Raw genomic sequence first — 13,563 nt, forward strand, 5'->3', positions numbered from 1 at the left:
ACACTCCAGCAAGTATGAGGTTCCTTACCCCTCAAGAACAGGGGGTTAAACTACTCTGCATTCAATACAGGCTAGGACCATGCACTTGAAAAGTCACCACAGAGTAGCTGATGTGCTGTAAATTCATACCCTAGCTTACTTATTAGTCGCTTGTTCCTGTAGCCATGCCCTAATTCAAGTGTCTTGTATTATGTGCAAGGTACTTTCACAGAGCTAAAACAGTCATTTTTAAAGGCAGGGAAAAGAAACACATATGGCAGTGGGCCATAACCTTTGGAGGCCATAACCTTTGGAGAAGGCCAGACTGCAGAGTGATCAGCACAGGTAGCCTAAACTGCTCCACTGAACTGCTTGGATGCTGCTGTATTGCATTCCCTCTTCCCAGCATCCTACTTGAGTAGCCTCAGAGCACTAGTACTAGAGAATTAGTCTAAGAATGAGAAGGCTTTTTTAATCTACCCTCTTATTAGTTTATTAGGGCTCTGTTGCTTCATCCACTGAAGTAAGCTGGAATTATATCAGCATTTTCAGTAAGAGCAGAAGGGCTAATATTAAATTACTCTATCAGATCTACTCATTAACTGTTTTTGTTTCCTTGCTAGATGCAATGTCAGTAGTTACAGAGATCATGTTGCAGGAGAGTTTCGATAAACTCTCAACACAGCTTCTCTCTCTCTACACCTTATACCAATACCTGGCGACCAAATCAGAACATACAGTAAGCTTTGCTGCACATTGAAACTATATGGGTTACCGCATACTCAGCTGGGGTTTGGGTTGAGTAAAATTTACCTAGAGAATGATGTGAGCCACCACCCACTTCAGTTTATTTCTTCAAAATGGGGAAAATGATAACAACTGATAGGGACAGCCATATTTTCCTTTTTCTCCAAAGGGGAAGCTGGGTATTTCTGGAAGTTCAAGAGATTAACTAGGGAGGCACTAAAAGTTGTGAAGTTGCAGATCAGGGTTTTCTTTTTTTGTCTGAAGGATTGAATCTTGCTTGGCTCCAAGCCACTTGGCAAGTAAAAATACAGCTGCTGAGAGAATTTACCCAAGAAGTACAGTATGGGAAACACTGCTCAGAGAGCATTTAAAGGTTGTTTATACATGTTATTGTTTTTAACAATAGTGTAATTAAGGTCATGGCAGGCAAGTGCAAAAAACTAGTTGCCTCCATTGCTGACAACTGGCTGCACTGCTATTGCTGCTGCCACTGCCCAGGGCACGGAGCTTCCCTATTATGCCTCTGGTTTATAATGGTGTTCCTAGTATAAAAAGGAGAAATGTGAATATTTCATTGGCAATGACTAATGATGTTCCAGTGTTGTGAACATTTTCATTAATATTTCTGCTACCTGTTGGACTTGGAGAATACTGGATTCAGTTGTTTGTTCTCACATTTTGTTTATGTTTCATAGTAGGTGAATCATTTACCCCTAATCTGCCTCAGTTTTGATTTCTTATTCATAACCACCAGGTTCAAGGCCAACCTGATAGTTGTAATCCTGGCAAGTGGCATTACTGCAGAACAGCCCAGCCAGTGATCTGCAGTACTCATCAGGAAGGTTATTGGTAATCTTGTCTGGCATAGGTCTTCAGCAGTGCATTGTTATTGATAAGAAAAGTGTTTGAGGACACATTCCTGTTTCAAAAAGTATTTGGTAACATAATGTATCCCATAAATGCCATAAGGTTTTAATCAATTGGATTGCAGTTTCAGATTTTTTTTGCATAAAACTTGTTTGCAGTATTCGCCTTGTAGAAGCCAGTCAGTTTGCGTGATCAGTGGCTTAGGAAAAAGCTCAATCAGAAAAGCAGGAGGAAAACTTTATCTTCTAGTTGTGTATGTGCAAACCACCTGCGCCCAAATTTTGTACACTCTTGTTGTGGACATAAGTGCTAAGCAATGTGCACAAAAAACACTTGTTTAAAATGCAGCTGTACACACTGTCCAGCAGTTGTACATATACACCAATGCCAGAGCTTGAGAGTGGGTCCCTTGATGATGCATTAATTTGGGAAGCTGAATCCTTCTGACTTGTAAAGACCCTATACACCAGAATGCTTTTGGCATGTCGCTCTCTCCCTCTCTCTCTTAAGGCTATTAAATTTGTTTAATACTATTTAAAAGGTGAGGGTAGAAGCAAGCTGCCAGCATGCAGTGCCAAGTCACCAAAGAGTTTGAGCCTCTTCAATCCAGTCTTTTGTACCTCTGTTTTCCTCAGCGTCCTAGCTGATGAATGCAGTGCTTGCCTGATATCTGTTCATCCTCTGTTCCACACCGGATAGTGGGTTAATTCTTGAAGTCTCCTCCTTTGTTTTTGTTTTGCTGAGGGGGTAATGCAGGATGTTTCCCAAGACCAAACAACTCTTATGGTTTTAATTTACTTACTAATTTGACCCTGCTCTCCTATCATCACTAGTGGTCTTTGGTCTCGAGGGAAACTCATGCAGAGCAGTTCATCTAACAAGATGTCCATATCTTCAGCTTACTGTGAACTTGCAGTAGCATTTTTAGTACAGTGGTGTGTGTGATTGGGGGTTTCCATAATATACCCTTAGTAGCATAGATTTTGTAGAAGGGCAGCTCCTAGTGCCTCTCCCTATGTTTTTGTATTCTCTTGGTGACCCCTTCTCATTGTGGTTGCTGGAGTCATGCATGTTCCTTTCTGCTCCTATGAATCACTCCCTGCCCACATGGACTTCTGCTGGGTTTTTTTCAAAAGTGGCTGCACCAGTATACAGATCTGGGTAAATTTTAGTTTCAGCTATACTAAGTTGAAGCAAATAGTAGGAATTTCAGGATGTGAGGGCAGAATCTTAGCTAGTAAAATCAACTGTTACAGCAGTTTACAGTGGATTTATACTGATTCACTGAAATTCAGTTTGGGGGCACTGAAATTGCTCTCGCACTCTGTTTCAAGAAGAGCTGCATCTTTCTAAATATAGGTTACTGCTGTCACTGTGAATGGGATGGTGGCGAGCAGGGTGGGGGAGAGGTAGTACAGTTGATTTGTTTAATGCTTTTTTACCTTAAACACAAGGTTAGTATGAGCTAATTATTTAGCTAACGTTTGCAATTTTATCGTTGATCTACACAATACTTACTAAGTATGAATCATTTACAGTGGGAAGAAGAAAGAAACCTTGGTGCATCCCTGCTGCTTACAGGCCTAAAACAGAAAAATACTGTGGGTTTTAGCTCCCAGCTCTATGGCTATGCATTAATTGGTAAGTTGTAAGACCCTTACCTAATTTTCCTTTTATCCTTATTAGTTTACTAATGAAGAGTCTCATTAAATTACTTCTTTGCAGAAATAAAATGCAGTAATTTACACACAGTAATACTAGGCCTAAAGAAAAAGTAAGGCTTACTTGTATTGGCACACAAGGTATATCAAGTAGTACCAGATACTGTGTTAGGCAATTTTATATTTTTTGTGCAGTTTTTTAACTCTGATCATTCTGAGAACATGGTTAAAATGAATGGAGCCTTCTTCCCTCTCCACTGCAAAACTGCAATTTACCTCTGTGTAAAAGCATGTTTTCGCAGAAAGCTTTATCCATTTGTTCCATCACTGTTACAGTTCCTGTTAGAAAGCTATCAGAGGTAATACAAACTAGACATGTTTTGAAAATGTAACTTCAAAGTAAAATGTGTAGTGGCAGAATGAGGATGCTGATTCTGATTTGAGCTGACTGTAAGACAAAATGCAGTCAATCAAAAAGGAGTTAAAAAATGCAAACTAATTTGACATTCCATGAGACTCATGGTTTACTGTTGACCAAAGACAGTAATACAGACTAGAAATGTCTGTTCTCTGCTTGACATCCAGACTTTGTTAATGCCATATAGATTGTCTGGGAAACTTGTTTTTAGAAAATGGACTTCACTGTTGTCTGTGAGCAAGTGCTCAATTCTGTAGCTTCGACATTCAGTGGATCACAAACTGTTTACTGCTGTGTCACATATCCTACAATCTTGGAACACTAATGGAACAGAACTCTGCAAGAGTGAAAGATGTCTACAGGCACAGCCTTGCCTGGAGCACTTTAACTATTTACATTTATCCATGGTCCATAAGCTTTGTGCACTTATTACTATACTTTTCCTGAATCGTCCTCCCCAGTGTAAGAAAAACCCAGGGTAGGTTTTAATGGTTTACATTTGTCAAAATCTTAATTCTAATTAAGCTGAACGCTTAGGGTACTTATAGACATGCTCTGCGAGGCACTTAAATTAGTGCTGCTTTGAGAACCATGATAATTAAAATGCCCAGAGCGTCACGTGTATCAGCATCCCTGTGCTGAAAAATGGTGACAGGGCACTTTGAACTAAAGCTCGTCAAATATTTGACGAGCTTTAGTTCAAAGTGCCCTGTCGCCATTTTGCAGGGTGAAGGGGAGAGGGGCTAGAGCTTTAGTTCAAGCGCCCCCACTGCCATTTTGAAGCATGGGGATGCTGAATATATGTGACACTGTGGGCATTTTAATTAGAGTGGCTTCTGAAGTCTTCATAAGTGAAAACTCTGGGAACAGCCCCAAAAGCAAAGAGTCTGCTGGGCATGCAGGAGGCCACTCCTGCAAATGTCTAATGTCTCCTGTAACATCTCCATCTGAAAGGCAGATTACTGCTTACATGGCTCACAGGCCTGCTTTATGGCTCTGTACAGAATAGCCGACTCATCCCTTGTCTGAGGCCTCAAGTGATAAAGTATAAACCCTTAAAATGTCATTTTACTACAGGGAAAGTGGAGTTAACTAAAGGCCTGCGAGCTGTGTACCATCAAATGCCACTGATATGGACACCAGGATACTTAAACAGAGCTCTGCAAGTGATGGAGAAAGTGGCCTTGCTCTCAGAGGAGATAAAGCTCTGCAAAGAAGCAGTAAGTGTAAAAGAGCATTAAGATGGAATAGTTTTGCACAGCATGTGGCTTGAGGGCCCTATGTAGCCAGTATCCTGGACTTGGTAACTGCAAAACAGAGCCACAGCTAACTGATCTTCAGGTTTCTGGTGATTTCATACCACATGGCTGTCACTGCATGAGAGCCCCTCTTCTCCTTGCTGCTGCACCACATGAGCCTTTCCTGCTACTCTGCAAAGGCCCCAACCCACTGCAGGAGCAACCCCCACCCTCTGCATTGCAGGGGCTCCCACCACAATACAGTACACGATCCCTCCTTCTCCACACCACAGAGGTCCCTAGTATCCCTTGTCATACTTCACAGGCCCCATGGTGGTATCACATAGGCCCCCAATGTGCTTCACAGGCTTCCTGCTATACAGTGCACCACTGTATAGCCCCACCATACCACGTAGCTCCTGCATGCCCAGGTACAACACACAGGGTTTCCAGGTCCCTTGGAGCCCTCCCGCCATGGGCTCTCTCAGCCCCATGAGCCCTACGACTCTACCCCAGGGTAGGGGCAGGCAGTGGAAGCTGAGGGGGGGCAGGAGGGAGGAGGAACCTGGAAACTCCAGCAGCAGCAGCAGAAAGAGAGCAAGAGGGAGCAGCACTCAGGCCGGAAGTCTGGGGCTGCAGTTTAACCTCTTGGGGGCTGCCAGTTGGGCAACTGTCCTACAACAAGCAGCATATATCCAGCTGAATCCAGCCTCAAAGGCCAACATCTTGTAAGAAATTCAGTGAGCCAAACAATGCTTAGAGCAAAAACATTGCCTCTGATTTCAAACCACTTGCAGCACCCCTGCCAGGGAGCCCCCTCATGGGAGGTTCCACAGCACCCACCAACCCAGCAGTTCATACTCTTAGGCTTCCTTTCTCAGGGCTCCTGGCCCAGGAAGGGAAGAGCCTGGAGTATGCTACCTTCAGCTTCTGCCAGTTGGTAAAAGTTAGTTCCTGGGGCTGGGGCACAGAAGCAGGGAAATTTAATTGGGTATCAGTTGTCAGCTTATCTTTCTACCTTCTTCTGGATGGCTATGCTAAGAAAGGGGGAAGGGACCTATCCTTTACTAGGTGCCCTCTAGGCAGAGCCTGTATTACACATCAAGGCATGGGCAGTCTGCCTAGTGGCTAATGTAAGTCAGTAGCCAGAGGGCTGAGGAATAGCTGTGTCAAAGTCCAAATTAAAGTCAAAACAACAGGCAAAGCAAGGTTGCAGGGCAAGCTAGGTCAGGTGTCTGCGAGAGCCAAGTTCCAAACAGTCTAAGCCACAAGGCAAATGCAGAGGTCAATGTCCAGGCAGGGTCAGCAACATGTGGTCAGACCTGGAATCAGGAGACAGGGGCAAGGAGACAGCAGGACAGTCCAAGGGCAGCAAGAGCCTTGTTGTTCAGATAGCTTCCTCAGGAAACCTTATATAGCAAAGTAGGTAGGAAGATCCAATTAGCATTTGGGAGCCCAGGGCCAGCAGTAGGCGGCCTTTTCCCAGTGGGGCATGGTTCCCTGTTACTCCACCATTGTCCATGACCTGTGGCCTGATGGAAGACCAAGCTGGTGCCCAGCTTGGGGTTTGGGCCAGGTCCTGACAGCTAGTCAAGTTCCTGTCCTGCCTCCCCCACCTCTTGTATCTCTAACAGTTGTGTATATATAGGAAGGAAGCAACTATTCAGTCTGTTCAGGGCCATTGACTGCATGGTTGAAACCAGCTGTTGTGTTCATTATGGAGCAGCAGATCTGATCTGGTCACTTCAGGTTTATATTTATCTTCATAGGATGCCGTGATTGTGGTCAAGGCCTGGCAGTATTCTTTCACTGCTGACTTTACTGAATGAGAGAGGTACTTTACTGAATGAGACTTCACTGACTGAACCATCAGAGGGATGAGTACAATTCTGAAAAAAGTTCGACCTAAGAACTTAGGTCACTTCTTTGCTTTTCAGAATTCTACCCTGTGGTTTTTATGAAGTCTAAAGTGCATTTTCAGTTTTCTGGTCAAACTTGTAGAAAATGAGGTTGGTGCTGATCAGACACCATAGTCACGTTAAGGAGACACTTGTCCCCAGACCTGGAATTAGTGCCTAGCAGGGCTAAACAAGTAAAGTTCATGAGGTATTTGTATATGAAACATCTTAATTTCTGCAAAAGAGGGTCTTGTTGACCTGATTCTGCTCTCAGTTACCAGGGTAAATTAGAAAGTGCGTGCATGTGGGTTGAGGATAGGAAATGGGGGATTGGGTTTAAGTCAGCAAATATGAAAAATCAGTTGGCATGGTGTAGAATTAACAAAATGCCTCTCTCCAAATGACTGTAATTATGATAGTATAAATCAAAACATTAGGCCTTATTTTTAACTAGCTGAAAACTAATTGAGCTACATTGACTTGCATCAGCTGAGGATCTATCTGATGCATTTCATTTCAAGGTTCACCAAGAGCTTACTATTGAAAATCCCTTTAGATATAAAAATATGTACATGATTAGAGTGACTAATAGTACTTGACTAGCTCAGACACCCGGGCAAGTCCTGCTACCACTGAAGCTTATGATTGAAGTGAAGAGCTGATCTTCCACTGACTCCAGTGCTTGCAACCTGGTGCTGTAAAACTTTTCCTTGCAGTGTCCTGGGTCTCTCTGGAGCAAGCCTTTCAGAGGCTTAAAGTTACATAGTAATTTTATGGTCTGAGTGGTCTGAGTAAAGAGAGGCTGCTTCAAAACCACTAAATTCTTGTGCCTTTGTATGACTCAAGGTAGTCAAGTTGTTTGAGAAACCCAGCAAACCATTCTGCTCTGTAATCCCACTCTTTTTTTCATATGTACAGTGTTTTGGTGGCTGAAAGCTTTTCATTATCTAAAGAGACATTTCAGAATTACTTTGTTTCCATGATGCAACACCTGGTTAAATATTTCCAGTTGGCAAAAACAGCTGGCAAGTTGGCTAGAAAGCTATTTCTTGTCCTGCTAAGGTCTAATGCTTCCGTTTATCTTACACCTACAACACCTCTTTCCCCATTGATCCAAGACTCGATATGCCTTTTTATTATTATAATACTATACCTATTACTTGACTGTTTCTGTGCATGAGAAAGACGTATAAGGTTAAATCTCTAGCTATTCTGAGGGACTCTCTAAGTGAGAATATACATCTTTCCAAGCACACACACACGTTCTTTCTGTTTATCTCATCTTGCTGTTACATTATTAGTAGTTTCAAGCTGGTTTACAGAGCCATTAAATTACAGTATCAAGAAATGAGCAGTAGGGAAATATTCCATTTCAAATAAGCCTGATCTTGCTTCATCCAATGTTATACAAATGCAAACATGTGAAAATGATCTTCAAATCTAAATGCAGACTGTAGGTATCAAGCTTACTTTTGCCCCGGGGGGAGTATCTACCTTTACCTTAAAAACATTCAGTGGTTATTTATAGATGTGCTTCATTACAGTGACATCCACGCAAAATGAGGATTCAGAGAAGAACAGCAGCTCTTTGCATTTATAAAATTTGAAGCTGAAAAATACATTTCTGGATTATCTGAATAATTTTTGTTTTGGGGGAAATGCTTCCCCCCTCAACCATACACATACAGATTTCCCTTAAACACATGTAAGCATCAAAATAGCAAATACCTTCAATGTTTTGGATACCATGCTTGGTATTGCTAAGGCATGTAAAAACTGTTGGTTAATTGAGCTAATGTGTTCCTTTCAGTTCTGAGAGGGGAGATTTCTTTCCAAGAACCAAAGCATCTTGAGGTCAGGGGTGTTTGTCTCCATGGGCCTGAACCAGATTTTCAGGTTTCCCCATGTGCTGGATGACCTACAAGCAGCAGTGGGGTAATATCTCAAAGCTGCCAGAACCTCTGTTTCAGCACAACTCTAGAACCCAGGGAGTAAATGCAGCTGCTGCTTGCCCCTTCTTTTCCCCTTGCCACCTATTTTAGTCACCAAGGTTGACTAAGAGCCCTAATGAAGTAATACTGCTCCTGGAAGAGCTCTAACAGCCATAGCAACAAACCCCTTCAAGAAGTCCCCTGGGCTATATGACCTACATGCATGGGTCATATGCTTGATACCCCTGCTCCAGATGAAAGTAGTGTGAACAGAATGAGGAATTTTCATAAGTTAAAACCTCATATGTACTGTGGATGCTATATGTTTGTGCTCCTTTTTCTGTTCTTGCTATTAAATCTAAATCACTTCTGAATGCTGTCTTTTGTCATTCAGCTGAAGGAAACTCAAAATGAACATCAGCCAGAGATCATTCAGCTGCCCTGTTGTAGCTATTACATAAACTTTTCATGGTAGCTTCCCATATGCACTTATTGGAGTAGATTGTTTGTGCTGTTTTCACGATGAATATTGTGAAATATTTACTGGCCAGGCATTAGACTAGTAGAGCTGCTAGTCTGTTTGCTTGGAACTCTATGCCACCCTGCATTAAAAGTCACCAAGAACTTTGCCATAGATATATGCATGGGAGCAGTTACATAAACTCTGTAAACACTTCCAAAAATCAAAGCTTTCTATTTCCTCAACTGATAGGTAGCATTAGTTCTTCGAACAGAACTGGTTTCTTTTCCCCTGGCAATAAAGCCATCTGCAAATGCAGGCTGTTTCATGAAAAATCAGACTAATGATGTTGAAACAATGTTTGTCAGCTGCATGGTAAAAATTCTGATTTTGGTTGTTCAGGTTGATGTTTTGGAGACCATTTTGCAGTCCATTCCCGAGGCAAAAACAGATCCAGAACCATCTCAAGAAGAAGTCACGGCATCAGTTCCCAAGCCAAAACAAACAGAATCAGAAGAAACATCAGAAGAATCAGAGTGGTCCAGGCTGCCTGAATACCTCACTCAATTCAAAGTAAGGTGTTTCTTTCTTACAGCTTTACTAAGCTACAGCAGGTTTCTACTGTATGCAGTAGCAAGTAAATAACTTCCTTTTATATGGGTAGGGGACAACCATTCGGTGCATCAGTTATGCTACCTGGCATGTTTTAAACTGACTTTGAAATGCATTTTAATTGCCTCAAACAGGAAATTGCCTTCAAAGAATCAAATGCTTAAGGCTACTTGTGTCCGTCTCCTGGGATTTTATCTTTACTTTTCATACATCAGACTGATAAATCAAGACCTAGTTAGTGAACATGCTGTGTCATTACAGATCCATTATCTGGCCTTCTGTGAGTTCTGTTTTGTTGCATTATATTGGTCAGATATTGTACAGGTTCTGTTGGTCACTTAATGACAACATTCACAAATAAGAGTATTGCAACTTAAAACTTCAGTCTGGGATATCAGATAAGTCTCTATTCCTCCTTTCCCTGTTTTAAAGTCTTCCAACCACTGTTAACATGCAACATGCAAATCCTTAGTCTCATCATGATAATGCTCATACATAAATAGACTATTTTTTATATTAATCACTCCAGTGATTTGCACTGTTATTATATCAGATGCCCTAATTAATTGTTTTGAAGCTATGCTTCCAGCAGTGGTTGGTATTAATGGATTTTTTCTTTTCTTACACAGTGCAAGCAGCATGTCAGATTTTTCATTACTGCTTTCATGACCATGGACAGTTGCTCTGGCCACATAGACTTGTTTTTCTAAACAAGTTTTAGAAGTAAATCTAAAGGACTTCCATGGCCTTTTTATCTCCCCCCAATTTAATTTTATTCGAGCTAAGCACCTTTTAGAATCAAACCCATTCGTATATATTCTGGGGGTTACAGACAAGAAAAAAGGACACGCCAGTTAAAATCTTCAGGAGTCTGTTTGTGCTTAGCATCTCTGCTAAATAAGTTTCTGGGAAAACAACAGCTGTGCTGACTGTAAGAACTACCATACCCTACAAAGACTAAAAGGCTGGTACAAGAATGCCCAATGTGAATCCTGGTGCCAACTGCAGTCCACAGCTACATCGTCTGTACAAGAACAAGGGTGGAGAGAAAACTGAGTTACTGTTGTTTTTTCCCCTCTTGCAGTTTCAAACTGCAAACAGGATCTGTTAATGGCTAGATCCAAATACATCAATAATGCATGTATGTATTTTATAAATTTTAAAAAATGTATAATGGGGATGCAGACAGATTTATTGGAGACAGCAGGCTCTGGTCAAGTTGCCTTCAGTCTTAAGGTGCCTGAGTAAACCCCTGCCTTCATACAACTGACAGTTTTGCTTTTCGTTCAGCTGATAGAAGCTTATATTTTTCCATCTGAAGCAGACAACTTATGCTGTCCATACTGTATGTGCATGGGCGAGTCAACGATCACACCATGTCTCCGTGCTGTATTTCCATTCCATGTTAAGTCACAGAAGGCCAATAACTGCTGTTTAATAAACTATGACTGTGCCTCAGACCTAGGCTTGCTCAACTTGGCTTTTTTATATATACTTCTGGCTTCATTTCTATGTTTAGTCTTCAAAATGGCCATTTTTGGAAATGGTGTGAATGACCCTTTTCAGAGAGGCTAACAAGTAAGATGTCTTGCAAGATGTGAAGGTACCCTTCAAGGGAATAGGACTTGAGAGCACTTGGACTTCCAGATCAAGCTGTTAGAACTATAATTTAGACTCTGTTATAGAAAGAGTTGAACAAAATAAATTATCTATCCACAAATACCACATGTTAAGACCTGCTATTCAGTACAACTTTCTTCCAGCAACTCTTTCCATCTGTGTAAATGATCAGTGGAGAGGCATGTCATTGCAGAAATGCCATCTTCATTCTCACGTGCCAAGACGCATACAACATTATTCTGTCTAAAAGCAATGTTCCTTTTTGGGCTGCAAGTACAGCCATGGAGAATCAATATAAAAAAAAGTCAATGTATGCATCTGTCTTGTACCTATGGTATGTATGGCCAGTTCCTTTCTTAAAATTCAAGTTTCATTTACATATTGCACACTATTAAGCAGAGTCCCAAATTTCAGTTATTTCATAACGCTCATCCAAATATCATCAAGTATTCTCTTAGTCTGATAACTTCAAAGCAAAGCATTTGGGACCCCTTTTGCAAAAAATCTTCCTGGCTCTTGACAGAACACGGGGTAAAGCTAACACCCTGGAGAAGAGGAACCAGATCCAGGCTGACCTTGGCAGGTTGGAGAAGTGGGCCGAGAGCAACAGGATGGAATTCAATAAAGACAAGTGCAAGGTGCTGCATCTAGGGAGAAAAAATTGCCATCATACTTATCGGCTGGGGGGCAACCTTCTCAGCAGCACTGAGACGGAAAGAGATCTTGGAGTCACTGTTGACTCCAGGATGAACATGAGTCGTCAATGTGATGAAGTAGTCAGCAGAGCCAATCGCACTTTGTCCTGCATCCATAGGTGCTTCACAAACAGGTCCAAGGAGGTGATTCTTCCTCTCGACACGGCAGTGGTCAGGCCACATCTGGAGTACTGTGTCCAGTTCTGGGTACTGCAGTTCAAGTTGGATGCGGACAACCTGGAGAGGGTCCAAAGAAAAGCCACTCTTCTGATTGGAGGCCTGCAGGGAAGGCCTTATGAGGAAAGGCTAAGGCCTTAACCTCTTCAGCCTCTCCAAGAGAAGGCTGAGATGGGACCTTATGGTGGCATACAAATTCATAAGGGGAGAGCGACATGAAGTAGGCAATGCTCTGTTGTTCCAGGGGGTGCCCTGGTAAACAAGGAACAATGGCCATAAGTTACTGGAGGGTAGGTTTAGACTGGACATCAGAAAAAAATTCTTCATGGTCAGGGTTGCCAGGATCTGGGCTTCCAAGGGAGGTGGTGCTCACCCCATCCTTGGGGGTCTTCAAGAGGAGACTGGACAGGCACCTGGCTGGGATCACATGATCCCAGGTTTGATGACCCTTTTCTTGCCTGCCAGGGGCAGGGGGGTCGGACTAGATGGCCGACTGAGATCCCTTCCGACCCTAGAATCTATGGGAAAAAGCCAATGTGGTTCTGCTGTTCTGGGCAAGACGAAATGGAGAGGGTTCTAGAGGGACACTGCAGTCTCTTGCGCACTCCAGAATTGAGCCCCATAGCTCAATAGCAACTCTCCCTGCCAGTTCTGAGCAAATTGGAGGAATGTGGTCAGTGGCACATAAAACTCAGCATAGTGCAGAGTGGGAAAAACAGCTGACCATGACTCCAGCACCCAGGCTTCCATCCAGGTGCCTTGTAGTTCCCATTGCATTGGGGGATAAATTACACGTGCATGTGTGTATTCTGGAGTGCAACATTTGTCAGTCTTCCACAAGCAAAGCTTTTTATTCATGCTTTTGTGCAGGGAGCCAGGGACAGGGGACCATATTGGGAGCCTCCTTTAGATGAGACATTAAGATGTCATACATCTCCTTAGTGGTTCAATGAAAGACAGACAGTAATGAAAGAACATAAAGGAGCAGTGGGTAAAGGCTCTGCTTAAAGCCTTGTCATATTTGTCCTTCAGGAAGCTCCTTCTATGCTGTAGCTAACTACATCTTTAAGCCAGTTAAGTGCCTTTGTCAGTGCAACATCAGGCTTATACGTTAAAATTCCAGAGCCAGAAATAGTTGTACTGGATGATCTATATCATACAGCACTTAAGTGAATTAATATTTATACTTCATGAGGTACCACACACACACACACACACACACACACACACACACACACACACACACACACACACACACAC

General features: G+C 42.4%; 1 protein-coding gene across 1 annotated transcript in view; it reads left to right on the top strand.

Moving 5' to 3' along the window:
- The window catches only part of MRPS27 (mitochondrial ribosomal protein S27), a 70,867-nt gene that overhangs the window by 55,892 nt on the left and 1,412 nt on the right, over window positions 1-13,563 (top strand). The window contains exons 7-10 of the mRNA XM_019532279.1: window positions 603-718; window positions 3,132-3,234; window positions 4,750-4,892; window positions 9,602-9,772. Coding sequence (XP_019387824.1) covers window positions 603-718; window positions 3,132-3,234; window positions 4,750-4,892; window positions 9,602-9,772 — 533 coding nt within the window. The remainder of the gene's footprint in view (window positions 1-602; window positions 719-3,131; window positions 3,235-4,749; window positions 4,893-9,601; window positions 9,773-13,563) is intronic.

The sequence above is a fragment of the Crocodylus porosus genome, unplaced genomic scaffold, assembly GCF_001723895.1.
Source record: "Crocodylus porosus isolate Cpor-Errol unplaced genomic scaffold, CroPor_comp1, whole genome shotgun sequence".
In the NCBI taxonomy this organism is placed as follows: domain Eukaryota; kingdom Metazoa; phylum Chordata; order Crocodylia; family Crocodylidae; genus Crocodylus; species Crocodylus porosus.